This window comes from Cucurbita moschata, unplaced genomic scaffold (assembly GCF_002738365.1).
Source record: "Cucurbita moschata cultivar Rifu unplaced genomic scaffold, Cmos_1.0 Cmo_Scf00042, whole genome shotgun sequence".
NCBI classification, from domain to species: Eukaryota; Viridiplantae; Streptophyta; class Magnoliopsida; order Cucurbitales; family Cucurbitaceae; genus Cucurbita; species Cucurbita moschata.
This window is the reverse complement of record NW_019268558.1, coordinates 1,599,576-1,619,808: the sequence shown is the minus strand read 5'-3', so window position 1 is coordinate 1,619,808 and position 20,233 is coordinate 1,599,576. Positions and strand designations below refer to the sequence as shown.

General features: G+C 35.5%; 1 protein-coding gene across 1 annotated transcript; it reads left to right on the top strand.

Moving 5' to 3' along the window:
* The first annotated feature begins 10,522 nt into the window (after positions 1 to 10,522).
* LOC111433423 (trihelix transcription factor GT-2-like) lies at positions 10,523 to 13,568 on the top strand. The gene is made up of 2 exons (XM_023070475.1): positions 10,523 to 10,929; positions 11,572 to 13,568. Exons 1-2 carry the CDS (start codon positions 10,613 to 10,615, stop codon positions 13,163 to 13,165), a joined length of 1,911 nt encoding a protein of 636 aa, XP_022926243.1. The 5' UTR covers positions 10,523 to 10,612; the 3' UTR covers positions 13,166 to 13,568.
* The last annotated feature ends 6,665 nt before the right edge of the window (positions 13,569 to 20,233 follow it).

The window sequence follows — 20,233 nt, the reverse complement described above, 5'->3', positions numbered from 1 at the left end:
TATAGTGGAGATTGCACAACCGATCTCCTAAACTTTCTCCTCAAGTTCCTAAACTGTTCTCCTCGAATTAAGCAACTACTGACAAATCTTCCTAATTGATCTCCTCAACTTTCTCCTCAAATTCTTAAACTTTTTCCACAAATTAACCAACTACTCACAAATCTTCCTAATCGATCTCCTAAATTTTCTCCTAAAAATTAACTAACTACTAACAAAGCTTACTAATTAAATACTAACAATTTCCCTAAACTTGTTCAAATCAATAACTACTAAATAATTATCTTAAAATTTCTCTAGGTTAATGACTTCTTTTGCTAAGTCAAGCTTATTAACCCACATCCTCCTCCGTAAGCTTGACTTTGCTCGAGATTCTTTACTTTGAGAAACTCTCGCATGTCTGCAACTTTAATCCTTGCTACGGTATTGGTGAGAATGTCTGCACGTTTGTAATAACCCAAAATAATGATAAAATGTATTTTGTGTGTATGTGTTGTGTGTTTAATAATAATAATAATAATAAATTAATTAATTAATTAAAAAAAAAAAAAAAATCGACGGAAACGAAGCAGCTGCGTCAAGCAGCTGCTGTAAAGGAGGAAGAGGGGCGGTGGACGCGTAGCTGGAGGCGTGAGAGGGATGAGTGGGTGATTAGGGGAGGTGGAAGCGTATTAGAGCCTGATTAGGCTTTAAAAAGGGAAGAAAAACGAAGAATGGAGATGGAGAGAAACCCAGTAAACAGAGGAAGAAATTTTTGGAGAATTCGAGTTTTTGGTTGCTTAAAATTGGACATCAATCGAGGGTAAAGGAAGAGGGGTTGTTGCTGAGGAATCTTTTGAGGAAAGGATACGGCCCCGAGCTGAAGCGGACGGTAATTCGAAGGTAACGAAAAAACCCACATCACCGAACCTTTAAATCTCGATATCTTGAGTTATACTGCATAATAAGTTATGAAATAAGGCTGGTTAGAACCGTAGTTAGAAGATCTATAAAGTTGTAGAAGAAATCAGAACGAAATTCGAGCTGTAGAGATGAAATTTTTGCTTCGGGACACAACGGGTATTAAAGGAAAAGATTGGGAAAAATTGCAGGGAGGAGAGGTTGAAGATGAGCGCGTGAGGGCCGCGACTGGGCGTGCGACTGGCGCGTGGGACAGACACACCGAGGTGCGTGAGGGCGCGTGAAGCGTCCGTTCGGTTCCCGGTTTGTCCCGTTCGATTTGTTTTGACCTGTTCTACCTAGATTGACCTATACTTACCTTGAAAATGGTGAAATATAGGTCTACTTGGAAGGAATTGTGTTGAAATACCCTATTAAATGTACAATCAAGAGAGAAAGGGATTCGAAACCAGGTAAGTAGCGTATCGACCTTTGAACTAGTTCTTAACTTGTTTTACAACATGTGAGTATGTTGTTTACCTGATTAAGAGCTTAATAAGTTATGATGAGCTTCGATGATAGTTCGTGTTTATTGTATATTGTGACTGCTTGCCTGTGATGTAAGCATGATATAAACGATTGTCAGAATGTTCTACGTGTTGATCATGATACATGTATGAAAGCATGCAGTAACTGTGAGTATGTTATGCATGTTAATGGAAAGGTTATGACTCTAGATATGCTTATTGGTGGTTGAGCTATGGCTTATTTACTGAGTATGATAGTCTACTAATTCCCGCGGAGTTCCTGGCCAACGCGCTGTGTGCTAAGTCAGGGAGCATGAGTACTCCTGACCGTTGGTATATGAGATAAACAGGCCGCCAGAGCAATTAGTAGACGGGCCGTATTTGACCGAGAGCGAGTCTTACATACGAGTCCGAAAATTCTAGATAAGCATATCGAGAGAGAGTCAGTAACCTAGCTGGAGGTAGCTGAGATACCTCATTAACGAACAGATGACCCTAGTAAGAGAACTAGGAGTCAATGATGAATAAAACCTAAAAACATCTGGAAAGATTAGTTATGAACTCTTGAATGATAAGCTGGCTACTTACTGAGTAATCTAATTACTCATCAAAATTATTATAACTTTTCTTTCCAGATTTAGATGATGCAGGCCAACCGAGGACGAGACCAGCGGACTGAAGACTACTGGGAATCCATGTCTGTGTCTGTTTTGTATAATTATGTTTTCGCTGTCAAGAATTTACTTCGGTTGTTTTAAGTTTAAATAGCATCGGTTTTAAACGTTTTACTGGATGTTTTTTTTTAAATATTTTGAAATTATGGTTGGGCGTTAGAGTATGTTGTCGTTGATGATGGTAACTCCTGTTAATCGCGTTGACGATGAGCGGGCGTTACAACGTTACTCTCTAATTTCAACTTTGTTTGGTCCTTGGTCAACTCTATCTTCTTCGGAAGAAATTTTAATTTTGTAACATGCATATTCTTCCACTTCTCTCTTTTGTGCAGAGAATTTATTGTTAGGCTTACATCTATAAAATTCTTGTGGCGTACTCTTCTATTTTTCAACCTTCTTTTTAGGCCTACCTCTAGGTTTTTTTGGTTGAGAAGGCAAGTTTGAAGTCTCATTTTTTCTTACGCCCTAGTGGTCTTCGTCTCGGCCTCCTTGGTTGGACGATAAGTCTAATGAAACATATCGACTTGTAGGTTGCACTTTGCTAATTGAAGCAACCTCTGCTTGCTTCTTGGATTTATTTTTCGATTCCTTTTTCTCATGACCCGTTGGTTTCTTCTTCACTTTTTTGCTGCCAATGCCAATAAATACTTCTGGAAGATGTTGGTAGCCTTTCAATAGTATCTTCTATAGGCAATTTTGCGACCGTTTTACCTTCATCAATAGGGCTCCGTTTCGGTCGTATATCTTGAGGAACATGCTGACTATCTCCACTCTGCTACCTTCTTCTGTCATTTGACCAAGGCTAATAACATTGCTCTTCAAACTCGGGATGTAATACACCTTGGTCAATAGATATTGATTACCATTTTTACACTGGAACAAGATAGATCCTTTACCTTGGATCGATACAGTTGATCTATCGCAAAGCTTCACGTTTCCAATGAACTTCTCAACAAGCTCCTTAAACTTTTCTCGATCTCCGGTCATGTGGTTGCTCGCAATGTTGTCGAGGTACCACATGCTGATTTCCACTTGGTCTTCTCCATCTATGGAGGGGTTCACCAAAACCTTCTCTTCATTGAGCATCAACAGGTTGGACATTTTCTCAGCCACATCAATGTGGGCTCTTCATCATCCGAGAAAATGAGGTTTGCCTCCTCATTGCATTGCATGTTGCGGCACTCTGCCGCATAATGCCCATACTTTCCACAAGAGTTTCACTTGATCATACTCTTGTCCTTCTGAGGGTTAACATTTTCATGGGTTTGTGAGGTATTGTCATGACCTCCTCTACCACCATGTCCACGGCCACGTCCACGTCCACGACCTCTTTTTTCTTTGTTATGGCTGCCATGTCCTCCTCTACCACCATGTCCACGGCCACGTCCACGTCCACGACCTCTTTTTTCTTTGTTATGGCTGCCATGTCCACTCGTACCTGAAAAAGAAGAGTCATTTGTATCTTTATTTTTCATTCGTGCAAGTCACTCCTCATGTGAGTAAGAGGTATTTCTCCTCCTCTTTGTCTTCGTAGTCACGAAGTCTCTCCTCATGGATCTTAAGACGACCAATGACTTCCTCAACTAACATGTTCTTGAGATCATTGAACTGCTCGATGGAGGTAACAATCTACATGATCTTGGTGGAACAGCTTGAAGGAACTTCTTGACGACGAAGATCTCCTCCACCACGTTGCCTAATGAATGGATACTGCTGACGATCGTCGTTAACTTCATGGCAAAGTCATCTATTGACTCACCATCCTTCATGCGGATAGCCTTAAACTCACTCTTCAAGGTCTGCATCTTTTCTTCCTTGACACGTTCCACACCCTCATGCATTATTTGCAGCGTCTCCCATGCCTTTGTCGAGTCCTTCTCTGCCAACATGAGAAGGATGTCCTCCGAAACTATTTGGTAGATTATGGAAAGAGTCATCCTGTCCTTACCCTCCTCAACGTCACCATGCTCGATGGCGTCTCACACGTCGTGTGCCTATAAGTTAACATGCATCTTTATTGACCATGCTACGTAGTTATTCTTCATGAGTAACGGGTACTAAAGTGTTACAATCCCCCCCCCCCTTCCACTTCTTATCGTTGTCACATCTCCTCTAGAAACTTCGTGTGGTGACATCCTTTGTTTCGACATTCTAGGTATGAAACCAAATGTTGAAAATTTCCCACAAACGACATATGTCGAAACAAATAACTGAAGCATGAAGAACAACTTGAGGGGAGAGAGCTTTTCCATTCTCTGTTTTTATGGTAAAAATAACATACCTGATGAGTATTTACCGTTAAGATTGCACAACCAATCTCCTAAACTTTCTCTTCAATTTCCTACCCTTTATCTTCAAATCAAGAAACTACTAACAAATCTTCCTAATCTATCTCCAAAACTTTCTCCTCAAATTAATCAACTACTAATAAATCTTACTAATTGATCTCCTTAACTTTCTCCTAAAATTAGGCAGCTACTAACAAATCTTCCTCATTAAAGATTAACGATTTTCCTAAATTTATTCAAATCAATAATTGCTAAATAATTATTGTAAAATTGTTCTAAATTAATAACTCTTTATACTAAGTCAAGCTTATTAACTCATATTCGTTGTGATTATCTCAACATTCTTTGAGAAAATCTAAGAGCAGAGTTCTTGTATTAAGCTCTCCCAAGTGCATATAGTACATCGACCATCTTGAATGTCCATGCACTTTGATCTCCACCACAACTTTGCATCATTGGTTAGATGCATTGTTGTCAACGTTACCTTCGTTTTTTCTGCCACAATGTTTATGGCTCGAAAGTACTATTCAAGGTCGAATCTAAAATTTTCTAGAGCTTTGGCATCATGAACTCTACAAAAGGGCTTAGGCTCCAGGATCTTTATTTTGTTGAATTGTACTACACCCCCCAGTTGAGGTTTATTTCTCCACTTCTCTCGTGGTGAGGTTTAGTCTAGTTCTCAATTTGCCACTTCAACCTTGATTACTCCAAGTGTTGCTCTCAAATCCATAGACATATACGAGACCATCTAAACGATCAATTGTTGGGCGTTATTTAAGCCTCGATGCGCTCCTTTATCCGAAAAAAGAGCCTATCGAGCTATCTCCACACTTGAAGCCACCAACAATTGTGGCCTTGTCTTCTAGGGTCTCGACCCTAACAATTAATTCACGGATAGGCATTGCCTTAAGGCGGCCTACCATCTCATTGATCATGTCGGCTTCGGCAGAAATTTCATTCATGTGAGACTTCAAAAGCCTCATTCCATCAAGAACTTCACTCAAGTAGAGTAATTGATCTTCGATGTCTACTAATCGATCAGCCTAGGACTTGCCCAGTTATTTTGCAGTGGACATGTTTGTATATTATGATTCAAGGAGTCGACAAAGGCTTTGATACCACTTGTCACAATTGCACTCTTGCATTAGGAGACAACAATTGTGCAACACTTGTCCTAACCCAACGAACAAGTCATCCATGTGAAAGTCAGACTTCGTGCATCGACATATGCTCGAGTCTGGTGTCAAATTTGAGAGAAATGTTTTAGAAAACGTGAGCGATGAAATACACTGAAAACAAATTAAAGAAAGTAATGTTATAAGCTGAAAGCGAATAAGCAACAACAACAGATTTGATAGCATATAACCGAGATAAAAAGAATTGACAACTAGTCACATCCCCTTATAGTACATTTTGGGGTATTTTAGCCTTGGCGAAGTAAACATGATTTTGGTGACTTGTCATACTCCTAGTATTGACACAACAATAATATTAAAGACCTATCTAACATGAAAGCAAAAAAAAAAAAGTTTGGAATGGATATACGACCATGGACAAAACATCCTGGACAAGCATGACTAGGACATTCGACATGTGGCCACTGACAACACTCCTTATATAAGCATGATCGTGACACTAGTGCATGCTAGGGGTTATTACATGGGGTTCCACACGTACATGTCACGGGTTGTAGGTAAGGCACAGTTGAGGGTCAACTGATCGGTTTGCCAATTCAGGTCAGACTGCATTTTCCAGTTCGAGCATCAGGTTTTTGGGTCACTCTTAGTTTATTGGGTCGAACGCAGGTGAACAAGTCAGGTCGAGTCGTGTTAGGTGACATGTGCCTTCGCTCGATATCATATGCATAGCTCCTCTCTTCAAAGCGATGTGTGTCCTCTACATGGCTAAATGCGCTTTGCCCCTCGCTGACCAATGCATCTCACTCCCAATTTCCTCTTCCACCTGCGCATTCATAAAAATTCTGATTCCATCAAAAGTTTCGAACATATATAATAAACCACAATAAGAAATAATCTCACTCAAAGTTGGCAAGAAATCACAACTTTACCGTTCTTGGAAATCTACTGAAACTCCAACTTCCAATAAATTACTTCACGGAAGTTGCGAGATATCTCTCCTAGGTTAAATTATCAAAAACTTATAACCTAACTCCAAAGAAAACTTGCAAATCTATAGAAAAATCGAGGTAAGAAATCCATAAACCTTACCTCATGTAATTCCTTAACTCGTGATGGAAAAGGATGAACCAAATTCCCAAGCCTATTTTTCTTAAGCTAGTGAAAATTTTTCTGGCAAAGAATTCTTGATCAAAATCAGACATCAAGCTGATATTTTGAGTGGATTAAGTTTTTTCCTCTTCTTCTCCTCAAACCCTAGCCTTCCTTTTCCTTTTCTTTCCCTTTATTTTTTCCCCTATTTTCCTTCGCCTAATGGTCTATCAGGGCACAACAAAACCTCTCATTAGAAAAGGGAGGTCAAAATGACTATTTTATCCTTCTATTGACTTTGATTAACTAGTTTTTTAAATAATTTTTTATTATTCTCTTTTATATTTTTCTTAGGTCCCTTCAGAGTTTCTAAGAATTTTTCACTTTTAGCTCAACTTGAAATTCATTCTCTAAGGCACTCAATCAAATCTGAAAATTTTTAAATTAAAAAAGGAAATCTAAGAAGAGTTATGTACCTATCTAGCTTAGGTGTTATATGGTGTTTTCTATGAACCTAGTTATCTTGTATTTACTATTTTTTTCCTCTATCATTTTGTAAACTGTGTTTCCATGAATATTGTTTTATTTTATTTAAATTAAATGCATGGAGGTTATAAATTGTTGTTGTGAACATCATGCAAGCAGTGGCGCCAAGCTGACACATACTAAAATGTTTTCTCTTGTGGCCAATTACTACGGTCAAAAATAGGCCATTACACACACCAAGGTTGACAGCGAGGAAAATTAAACTCTTGATCGTCTAAAAGGTGAGAGAACTTAGAGACGAGAGGGAATCGGTGAACCGAGGGCGAGAGACAGCTTACAAAATGAAATTTCATGCTAACCACCCTCGACGTAGTCAACCTTCAATTTTTCCAACATGAAAGTTTAAACTTTCTCATGCCAATAATAAATTGATCATATCTATGTCAAATAAGAACTTAAGTTCTAAAACTAAATGGAAATAAAGTCTAACCATCGAGAGTAAACAGGTAAAATAGATATATCAATTTTTGGTTGAACTAGTTTTCCACCCGAACCTGACTTCCCACTTTGTGTAAGATGTAGGAAGTTGTAATGAAGTCATATCTCTTATCATTAATCTCACCATTTCTTCTAAAAACATTCTCATTCTAAAGAATAAAGTTTGTAGAATAAAAAGGATGATTGGTAATGATGAAGGAAGAAGAAAAAAAGCAGCAAAAACCCTTAAAAAGATAATAAATTGAGGTTAATACTATGCGTTTCTTAAAAACTTGTGACCTAAAAACATCCCATACACGACCTTCATTATGTTTTGGAACTTTTAGTTTCTGTGAACCTAATAATGAAAGTATAGACATATATAGTTCCACATAGAAGTTGGCTGTTTCATGATTTTTTGCATTAAATTACCCTACATACCAACTTCTTATTCAAATTTGGTCCCACTCTAACTTGCATTATTGTTATGTCCAATCTACTTGGTTTTTTTTTTTTTTTTTTTTTTTTTAATCTCATTAATTGTATTCACTAAGTTTAATATAATTTCCATCCAATTATGTAATGATATATATTAAATAATATGTTGTTCTTGAACTTTCTATATCTTTTTTCTTTCCCAAGTCAAATAATATATGAAAGAGATGATAAAACTTATCTAAATACATCTTTTATTATTATTATTGTTATTTCAATGCTATTTGAGCCGATGATTTGAATTTCTAACGTCACAACATCGACAATTGGAAGCTCGTCCTATTCTTGATTTTAAAATGTTTGAATCTAGCTCGATATTTTTATTAGTAAATAGACTTTTTTTACTCTAATAGAAAGAACACAATAAAATACTTTCATTCAAATTTTAAAATGTTTCAAGCCAAAAAATGAAACGGCTCCATGTGACAATAACAATAAATTTATTTTGTCATGAAACAATATAGTCTACAACATTTGAGTGATACTTCATATTAACTTCACTACTTAAGTTAGCTATGGGATTTCTTACGTTTAGACTGAACTACAATGGTACGAGTTGGAAGATGCATAGTAGTAGTGCCCTTTTGAGAGGTTGATCACAAAGTCGACCTCGACCATACATTTTGTCTTCGGCTGAAATTCTTCTCTTCTAGTTTTTCTCATGGTCTGATCTTCCTATGTTTGACTCCGTAGGTAAGTTTGACATTTTGATGTCTCGAAATAAATAATTTTAAAAAGGAACTGAAAAATGAGGTCAATATTTTTTTTTCAAAATAAAAGTAATATGAGAGGGACAAAATTGTAATAAACAAATTAATTAATAATTTTTTACAAAAAGAAAAAAAGAATACAAAGTCGCTATACACTTGTCATACCCCGCAAACTGTATGACTACTCATCCTCCACAATTTTATACACACATTTCTTTAATATAATATAATTAAAAAAAAAAAAAGAGAGAGTAATAATCCTGTGTATTTCAGTACTCCGTAATTTGTGTGTTCGTGAGTGGTCAAATTAGTTGATTTAGGTGGAGTCCACCATAAAGTTTAATCCCATTTGTTGAATTAAAAAATAAAAAAGAGAAAAAAGAATGAATTATTTACTGCGTGGGAGGAGGGTAAATTTGAAATCAAGTGTGGATGATGATGAAATCAGGAGCGGTAATTTTGATTTTAGTTAATTAATATGGTAGGGCACATCTCAACTGAATTGCCCACCATTTACTTCTACTCATAAATGTCTTGGCCTAATAACATTGACCTACATCTAACTGGCTTAAACCCCCTGTGGATCCCACAATAAATATATATATTTTTAAATAAATAAATTTTCATTTTTTTTTTGTTGTAAAAAAATAGTTTTATTTTTATAATGAAATTATGGAAAGAAAGCAAAATCTTGTCAAACTACCATTTGTCCCAATCAGTGTAGCCCCATCTGTAGGCCCTGTTGTAGAGAATCACAGCCCCCCACTCCTCAACAAGTTGAAAACTGAAAGCAAGCTGTGGTTTTTCATTTTCTATTTTTTTTTTTTAAATATGTAAGTAATTTCAAATATGGATGGAGGGTATTTTGGACAATTTGAGAGTTACTCCAAAGTATAAAAATACTGAATTTATTCAGACAATAACAGATCACTAATCTGCTCATCTAAATATAAAATATACTCTTTAGATTAGCCTCTCAATGATTAAAGGTCAATGGGATCCATGTGAGGGGTAGTTCCGTCATTTCACCACCACCTTACCAAAAAAGAAAACCCTCCATTTCAAGGCAGTAAAATAATAATAATAAATAAATAAATAAATAAGATCTAGATCTATTTTTTTTTTTTCCTCCAAGAATTCATTCTCATTAATTGTAATTTTTTTTAAAAAAGAAAATAATGAACATTTATTTATAATTAAAAAAAAATTGTAAGCAAAAAAAAAAAAAGTGAGGTTATATGGGTCGGCTTTTAGCTAAATTTAGCTGGACAGACAAAAACCAACTTATTATCATTATTGTCTGTATGCGCAAGCTGTTCAAAAATCTCTGTAATATTTATTATCTTTTTACTAAATTAAAATGAAAACCCTTTTTTCTCTTTATTTTTTTATATTTTCTATTTCTATATAACTTTCTGTGCCACTTTTATTATTACTGAGAGAACCCAAAATACATAAAAGAAAGAGAGAGAAACCCCAGGTGGCAGGTTTTTTATTTATTTATTTATTTTTATTATTATTATTTTATATAATTAAAAAAAAAACCCATTAAAGACCAAAGATTCCGCAGCTAAAAAAAAAAAAAAAAAAAAAACCAAGCAGATCCCCACCAGAAATAAACAATAAAAAATTAATTCTATCCCCATAAACCCCCTCCTTTTTACACATTTCACTTTAATTTATTTTATTTTATTTTAATTTTAATTTGATTTTTTTTTTTTTTTTTTTAAATGTTTGTTGTTGTGTGTATTTATTTTAATTTATTTTTGCCCTTTGTTTCGATTGTGCTGTAATTTGGAAAGAGGAGGAGGAGGAGGAGCGTCCTTCCCAAGTAGGCTTGTTATTCTCTCTATGCTTGGGGACTCCACGACTTCCGTCTTGGGCGGCGGCGCCGGAGAAGACTCTGCCGTACCGGAGACGACAAATCAGCAAGATGGGCTGATGGACGATGTGGGTGAGAGCGGGGCAGTGACGGCGGAGGATAATAATAAGACTTGTGGTGAAGATGAGAGAGGGAGAAGTGGCGAAGGAGACAACGGCGACCGGAGCTTCGGCGGAAACCGGTGGCCGAGACAAGAAACTTTGGCGCTGTTGAAAATACGGTCGGAAATGGACGTGGCTTTTCGAGATGCAAGCGTTAAAGGCCCTTTGTGGGAACAAGTTTCCAGGTACTTACTTCTAAGATTTCAATTAAAATTATCAAAAACAAAAACTTTTTCTTTCTATTTCTCTTCAAAGATCTGGGTTTCATTTTCATCAATTTTTCATTTTTTTTTCATCTCACTGTCGGCAGTTCAATCATTTTCACTTAATCTCAACTCTTTTTTTTTTTTTTTTTTTTTTTTTTTTTTTTTTTGTTTTTTTTTTTCTTTCTTGGGAATCTCCAACCAAATTGAAATCCCAATTCAGTGTCACTGAAATTCAAGGAGAGATTTTCTTTTTCCTCTTTTTTTTTTATTTTTTTTTTTAAGGAATCTGTGAAGTCGAGTTGTAGTTAAATTGGTACTTTTTTTTTTTTTGGGTTAAAAAAACATTCTTTCTCTCTCATGTAACATCAACAACTGAGGAAAATTTTGCAGTTTAGAGAACAAAATATCATCAAATTTGAAGCTGAAATTTCTGTTGATTTTTTCATCAATTTTTTCTTCCGAATCTCTTCTGTTTTTCTTTTACCTCAATCATTGTTTTTACACATGCAATTGTTTGTATGAGAGAGAAATTGTTTTTTTTGTTTTTTTTTTGGTGAAATTTTCATTTTTATTTTGTGGGTTTTTTTTTTTTTTTTTTGGTTGGTTTGTTTTTATTATCAGGAAATTAGGGGAGCTTGGGTATCATCGAAGTGCAAAGAAATGCAAAGAGAAATTTGAGAATGTTTATAAATATCACAAAAGAACCAAAGAAGTCCGATGTGGGAAACCAGATAGTAAAAGTTACAAGTTTTTTGAACAATTAGAAGCTCTTGAAAATCACCCTCCTCTCAATTTCCACTCCCATTTGTCTAAGCCTCCACCTCCGGCAACGGCGGCTTCACCTCCAACCACCGTTATTTCTCACATTCCTTCAACTGTTCCATCGACCACCACCGCCGTACCCCACTTGATGAACATATCATTCACTCAACCAAACCCCACAATTCACCTCCAATCCATGCCCCCTCCGCCTCCCTTGCCATTCAATAACCCTACCAGTTTAGCTACCACCATTGCTCCGCTTTTTCAAACCAATGTCTCATCTGGGGCAGCTGGACTGGGGTTCGAAGCGGATCTCATCTCGAACTCATCATCTGATGATGTCGACTCGTCGACATCATCCGACGAGGCGTCGAGACAGAGAAAGAAGAGGAAATGGAAGGATTTCTTTGAGAGATTGATGAGGGAAGTGATTGAAAGGCAAGAGGAAATGCAAAAGAGATTCTTGGAAGCAATTGAGAAAAGGGAGCAAGAAAGAGTTGTAAGAGAAGAAGCATGGAGGATGCAAGAAATGGCCAAAATCAATAGAGAGAAAGAGATTTTAGCTCAAGAAAGATCAATGGCAGCTGCTAAAGATGCCGCTATTACATCCTTCCTCCAAAAACTAACACAATCCCACCACAATAACGACAACCCATCACCGCCACCACCGCCGCCGCCACCACCACGACAACAACCAATCTCAATATCAAATCCGACACCAGTCGTGCAACCACCGCCGCAACAAGCTTCTACATTGCAAGTTGTTCATCCAAATTCTACCCCACAAAAATTGGTGAACAACAATGAATATTTGCAAATGGAGATTGTGAAAAGAAGTGATAATGGTGGTGAAAGTTATAGGATGAGCCCAGCTTCAAGCTCATCAAGATGGCCAAAAGTGGAAGTGGAAGCACTCATCAAATTGAGAACAAATCTAGACGCCAAATATCAAGAAAATGGACCAAAAGGGCCATTGTGGGAAGAGATATCATCAGCCATGAAGAGACTTGGGTATAATAGAAATGCAAAGAGGTGCAAGGAGAAATGGGAGAACATAAACAAGTACTTCAAGAAAGTAAAGGAGAGTAAAAAAACAAGGCCGGAGGATTCCAAGACTTGCCCTTATTTTCACCAGCTTGATGCTTTGTACAAGGAAAAGAACATCAACAACAACAACGGCAACAAGTTCGACAATGTCATAATCGGATCATCGACACAGATTATGCCACATCAACAGCAACCATTGATGGTTCGACCAGAGCAACAATGGCCTCCGCAACAAGAACTCGTTCGATCCAACTCAGCCAACAAAGATATGGAGAGCGAACCAATGGATCGAGACGAAAAGGATGAAGACGATGACGAAGATGATGACGAAGAAGAAGACGAGGAAGGTGGAGAGAACTACGAGATTGTGGCAAGCAAGCCAGCTTCGATGAGTGTTGCAGAGTGAGTGAGAACAAAGCATGTTATGGTTCTGGAAAAACTCGAGCATGGATTGGATCGAAAACGGGGTTCTCGGACGGGTAAGTGGGTCAAGTTTTTTCGGTGTAGAAGGGGTTGAATTGAATATGTTGTTCATACATACACACTCACACTCACACTCACAAAAGTTACTGCAAAAAACCATATGATGTGGGAATTAAGGGGAAAAAAAAGAGGGTGTAAGGGGTTGGTTTAGAAATTGTAGAATAGAATTGGGCGAGAGTTATATGATTTTCCATTTTAATAATTAATTAATTTGTTTTTTTGGGGACTAAAAATGAAATAATGTTTGGGGTTTAGAGAGAGAATGGAGTTTAAGGTTTCAAAACAAGAAATAAAGAGACACTCTTTTCTAGTGTTGTATTTTGGCATTTGTGATGTTTCATGTAAATTTCAAAAAAAAAAAAAAACAGTCTATTTATTACATCATTATTAAAATTAATAAATTCTTAATAAAATTTATTTACTATTGTTTTTTTTTTTTTATCAGAATATTAATATTTTTTTTTTGTATTTTATAGAATGAGGACAGGATGAGGCAGTTCATTTGATTCCCTCAAATTTCTTCTCAATTATTTTTAGTAAAATTTCATTAATACAATTATCACTATTATAATAATAATATTAGAATCAATAAGCATATTGAATTTTATAGAAAAAAAGTAAGATGTTAGTTGAATAATATTTATTAGTTGCTTAATTTATTTGCTTAATGAGTAATATTGGAAATGGTACAAAAACACGTATGAAAATAACATAATATAATTACCCTTGTGAAAAACCCTGTAATATGAGTAATTAAAATTTCAAAATAGAAAGGGATAAAGTAAATAATAAAGGGAAGAGAGAGAGAAGGGTAGAGGCCCTTTAGAACAGTGTTGGTTGGGGTTGTCAAGTTGAGAGCATCACATGTAGCCATGGAAATGGAAAGGGACTCTTTGGATACCACAAAATATAAACTCTTGTAGGATTATTGGCCCTACTCACTCCCTTTGGATACCCACGCCTGCCATGCAAATACTGTTCTTCACACTACCACTCTTCTTCTCCTTTATTCTTCACTAAATCATCAAACCTATACCATTTTAGAGATGAGTATTACATGGAAATCGAGTTAAACTAAAAACATATAAACCCGGTTAAGTTTTTATATAAAATTTTCGACCCAAGTAAATTATTTTGGAGCATTTTTATTTTTCCCCATTCACTTGAAGAAATGGGACAATTTGTGTGGCATTCAAGATGTGGACCTCTAATTGTTTTTCTTTATTTCTTTTCTTTTTCTTTTTGTGGATAGCAATAAATATTCTGTTACAACTACTACAGTGTTTCTCAATTATAACATTAATATTAGATATATATATATATTTATTTATTTATTTATACATAGAGAGATTTAAAAAAAAAAAAATTAAAATCTCCTTTCTCTCTCTTTCGATTTATATGTTGCATTTGTCTCTTTTAACAAAATATATATATATATATATATATAATCATTTAAGAGAGAAAACATAGAGGGAATGGGCATTTTTATTGATCATAAAATATTTGGAAGAAAAGAAAAGGCAAAAAAGGAGAGGAAAACCCTCCAAACCCTTTCTTTCTCTCAACAAATAAATTTGGGTTCAATTCATTGTATGGTTTCACCAACTTTGATACCCCTTTCCCTTCTCTAACTTTTAATCATATTGCTCCCTTTGTGTCTCCATATCATTCTCCTCCCAACTCAAACCCTCCACCATTCCCTCCCATCTCACTTTTCTATCTCATCTTATCATCTAGTCGATCGTGATTCATCTCATTTATTATTTTTTATTTGCATTTTTTGAGTTACATAAAATATGTTTATGATAGACATGTAAGTACATTCACGGGAAGCTAGAAAGAGGAGGAAAAGAGGAAGCATTTTGATGTTATATATATAAATATAAAAAGAAAAAAAATGAAGTATTTTTTATAAATAGAAAAGGGTAAAGGGAATGATGAGTTTATATGCAGCAAATTGTGAAGGAAATGGGAGAGAGATGGGCCACGCATCCATATGGGGGAATTGCCTAAGAAAACCACACACACACAAAAAGAATCAAAGCTTTTCCTATCCATCTAGTGGACTCAATTTGGAACATAAAATCTTTTATTATTATAATAATTCTAAAATCAAAATCAACCATTTAAAAAAACAAAAGACCCATCAAGTTTTGTGTTTGGTTTTTTAAGAACTTAAGCTTGAAAAGTGGAAGCGAGTGTTATCCATTTTTGTTATGGTCAACTACATTGATAAGATAAGGCCTTTTGTTTTGTTAATTAGTTTAGATTTTTAAGCTCATAATAGAATACAACCTATTGCTCTCTCTTGGTGTTTACCACTATGCTCATAGCATCCAATACCGTTTCCAAACATAGAATTTGATGCCTTCTATGTCCTATCTATAATTAGTGTGTTTTTTTTTCAATGTTTTATGGCTTTTTGGATGGTGGAAGAACAATGTGAGAACCAACTCAACTTTACTCAACTTTATACTTCTAATCATCCATTCGAATAAAAGAAAAAAAAATTAATAGAAGACGTTAAGGTGATTGTAAATGAAGGATACATGAATGAACAAAAACTACATTCAAATGAGAGCTATCAAGACAGGATGATTAATAAATATTTAAAAGAATTGAAAGTTCCTACCCCTCAATCACAAGAACTCTAAAGTTAAACCTACTTTATTTAGAGCAATTTTAAGTTGAGTGACCAGAAACATGTGAGTAAAAACTTCATATTGGTCTGTGGTTATATTCTTCACTTTTAGAAACCAAGAGGAATGCATAATTATACAAAAAGAAAATGTTTTTATGAGCTGTTCATGAGAATATCTAACCCCATTAATAATTTAGGGTAACATGATTTTATTCAAAAGGCACATAGCCACTTAGTGTTGCTATAGTGATTTCATCTCATAACTTTATTAGTGGCATTATATTCACTCACACGATTCTACTATTTCGAAGTAATAAAACTATAGCAAATAGATGGTGAATTTGGTTAAAATGATTAGCCACTAATGATGACACTTTCTCTCATTGTTTATTCCCTAATCAAGTCATTAATAATGGTGAAATCTCATGAGTTTTTGCCCTAATTGAGAACAAATATTTAAATATAATAAAATGTTATTACATGTGACCATAAACTCAAAGCAAGATACCTTTTTGTGATACCTAGTAGAACATGTAGCTGTTTGTGATATGTCTGAAAATGACAAGCCACTTTATATATTATTAGCCAAATGTGTGGGAGCACATGTCATGGAATTACTATTTATTCTAATTCCATTTTTATCATACAATTTTATGTGGGTCATGTTTGTTTTTCCTTAATTTAACCGACATTTAAATATCTCATTTGCTTCAAACTACATAGTGAAAAGTGAATTAACCCAACATACAAATGTTGATATTGTCTTTATATACATATATGTTCTTGGAATTGTACTATTTATTACTATATTTAATCACTTCGCCAACTTTTGAAAAGTTAATACTATAATTCCTTTGCTTATATTGGTCCAACAACAAACTTCCATAAACTTATACTTATGGTTTGATTTAATAGCTTTTAGAAAGGACTTAATATGATAATGAGAGGGAAGAAATTAAGAAATTAACTTAGTCTTTAAGAATAATTAATAATTTATTTACTTTTACGAGATTTTACCCTACGAGGAAAAAAAATCGTGGGTAGAATCACATTTCTCGAACTTTAAAAAGGGTTTCATCATAAACTTTTAAATCAAGTCGAGAATTTAGATCATAGAACTATAAAACATAATCAAAGTTATGTTTCTATTCATTATTAATTTAGTCTTTAAGAAATTAAGAAATTAACTTAGCGTTTTAAGAATAATTAATAATTTTTTTATTTATATGAGATTTTACCCTACGAGAAAAAAAAATCGTGGGTAGAATCACATTTCTCTTAAGGGTTTCATCGTGAACTTTAAATCAAGTCGAGAATTTAGATACAGAATTATAAAACGTAATCAAAGTTATGTTTCTATTCATTATTTTAGTAAATTATTTAAAGACGAGAAACCAAGGAAAAAATGCTTTGAAAAAATATCATAGTTCAAAAAGTGTAGAGTAATTAGAGATCGAAGTATTAACTATTACCGTTGTAATAGATATCTTATCTCTTAGATTAACGTTGACGTAGTAAGCATCATTAAGTTGATTTGAATTAGCCTATAATACGACATCTCTAGAGTTTTTAATTACTATAGAAAAAGACACACGGATTGATATTATCTTTATGTTTATTTTGGAGGTAGGTGATGAATTTGGCAGGAAGTTGATAGGAAGGACAAAAATGTTGTGGTGAAGAGGATAGATAGGGTTTTAGGGAAGAGGGAAAGAGATAAATAGGATGTGTGAGTTTGATGGTAACATATCGACACGAGCTTTTTGTACTCAAAACATTAATTAAAGATTCAAAACTGTGTTAGGGATGAAACATGGCCACTCAGTTTTCAATGGGGCCTTTAGCTTTTAATGAAAGAGGGCCACCATTTCTCTTACCCTATCTATGTGGGGACGAAACTCTTTGGATATACATAGGGTTTACTTCTTAATTTGGATTACAAGGCTTCATCCATTTGTGTGTGTTATAGCTTGTACATATCAAAAGGGTAACTTTTCTGAACAACAACAAAACAATGGACCTCTTTCTCTCTCTCTAGGGTTGTTTTCTTTTCCTATTGTTTTTCTCCACTTAATTTGGAACATTTATGGATAGAAAATGGGTCCATCTTGAAAGTGATAATTAATTTATTTAGTACTTTTGTAGTCAACCATTTTAATTTTATTTTGAAAAGTTCTGAAGCATTTTATTTTGAAATATAAAAGGTAAAAAACTTGACTTGAATAAGGAGAATTGTTCGTGAACTTACTACAATAAGTTACTATATTATGGAACAACTTTAGGAGAATTTGAGAAAGGTTACTAGTTGCCATATTATGGACAAGTGTAGTGCTTTAATCAAGAAGTTTGTTAGTGAATTTTAACTTGAGGAGAAAGTTTATGAAACTAGTTAGTGTTTTCTTCCCGGTAAATACTCATTAGACGTATGCTCTTTTTTACGACAACAAAAAGAATTTAAAAGAATAAGTGTTTAAGGTTCTTTTATTCAAAAGATCTCTTTTCTCAAGTTGTTCCTCCTACTTCAGTTGTTTATTTTGGCATATTTCGATCATGGGTCACACTCCATATTTGGTATCAGAGTTAGGATGTCGAAATAAATGTCGTTACCATACAAAGTCGTCGGAAGAGATATGACAACGATAAAATGTGGAAAGGAGGGGAATGTAACACTCCAGTACTACTTACTCATGAATAGTAACTATGCAACGTGATCAATAAAGATGTGTGTTAACCTATAGGCAAAAAACGTGTGAGACGCCATCGAGCATGGTGACATTGAGGAGCATAAGGATAGGATGAATCTTTTCGTCATCTACCAAGCCGTCCTGGAGGACATCCTTCTCATGTTGGCAGAGAAGGGCTTGGCAAAGACAGCGTGAGAGACGTTGCAAACAATGCTTGCGGGTGTGGAACATGTAAAGGAAGCAAAGGTGCATACCTTGAAGAAGGAGTTCGAGGTTATCTGCGTGAAAGAAGGTAAGTCAATAGACTATTTTTCCATGAAGTTAACGACGATCATCAGCGGCATCTGTTCTTTAAGCAACAACTTAGAGGAGATCTCCGTTGTCAAGAAGTTCCTTCGAGCTGTTTTCCCAAGATTGATGCATACCTCTATTGAGAAATTCAACAATCTTAATAACATGTCAGTTGAGAAGGTCATTGGTCGTCTTATAGCCCATGAGGAGAGACTACGTGGCTACGAAGACAAAGAGGAGGAGAAACACCTCTTACTTGTTGGATGAAAGTCCCATATCGGCTAATTTAGGGAAAGATCATGGGTTTATAATCAACGAATACTATCTCCATTGGTTTGAGACCTTTTGGGGAAGTCCAAAACAAAGCCATGAGAGCTTATGCTCAAAGTGGACAATATCATACCATTGTGGAGAGTTGTGTTCATTTAACATGGTATTAAAGCCATGCCCTAAACTTAGCCATGTCAATAGAATCCTCAAAGGCATAGTAAAAAATGACCAAGACTCCAAAAGAAAAGGAGTCGAGCCTCGATTAAGGGGAGACATACTTTGTAACAGGGGAAATATTGGATGAAAGTCCCACATCGGCTAATTTAGGGAATGATCATGGGTTTATAATCAAGGAATACTATCTCTATTGGTTTGAGGCCTTTTGGGGAAGCCCAAAGCAAAGTCATGAGAGCTGATGCTCAAAGTGGACAATATCATACCATTGTGGAGAGTTGTGTTCATCTAACATTACTCACACATGAGGAGTGGCTCACATGGACGAAGAAGAAAGATACAATTGACTCTTCCTCTTCAGGTACGAATGGACATAGCGGTCACAATAAGGAAAGTAAAGGTCATAGGCGTGGTCGTGGTCCTAGTGGCAGAGGAGGTCGTGACAATACCTCAAAAATCCATGAAAATGCCAACCCTTGGTAGGACAAGAGTAAATGCCAACCCTTGGTAGGACAAGAGTATGATCATCCATGAAAATGCCAACCCTTGGTAGGACAAGAGTAAATGCCAACCCTTGGTAGGACAAGAGTATGATCAAGTGTTACTCTTGTGAAAAATACGGGCACTATGTGGTAGAGTGCCACAAGAAGAAGCGGGATGAGAAGGCAAACCCCACACTCACGCATGATCAAGAGCCCACACCGATATTGGCCAAGAAGATGCCCAACCTGTTGATGCTCACGAAGAGAAGGTTATGATGAACCTTCTCACAAAAGGAGAAAACTAAATGGAAACCAACATGTGGTACCTAGACAACGGAGCAAGCAACCACATGATCGAAGATCGAGCAAAATTCAAGGATCTTGATGAAGAACTCATTGGAAACATAAAGTTTAGCGATTGGTCAATAGTACCAATCCAAGGCAAAGGA

Coding starts and splice junctions, on each gene's coding strand:
- LOC111433423 (XM_023070475.1), top strand. CDS start 10,613: ATGCTTGGGGACTCCACGACTTCCGTCTTGGGCGGCGGCGCCGGAGAA. Junction 10,930..11,571: donor TTGTGGGAACAAGTTTCCAG/GTACTTACTTCT, acceptor TTTTATTATCAG/GAAATTAGGGGAGCTTGGGT.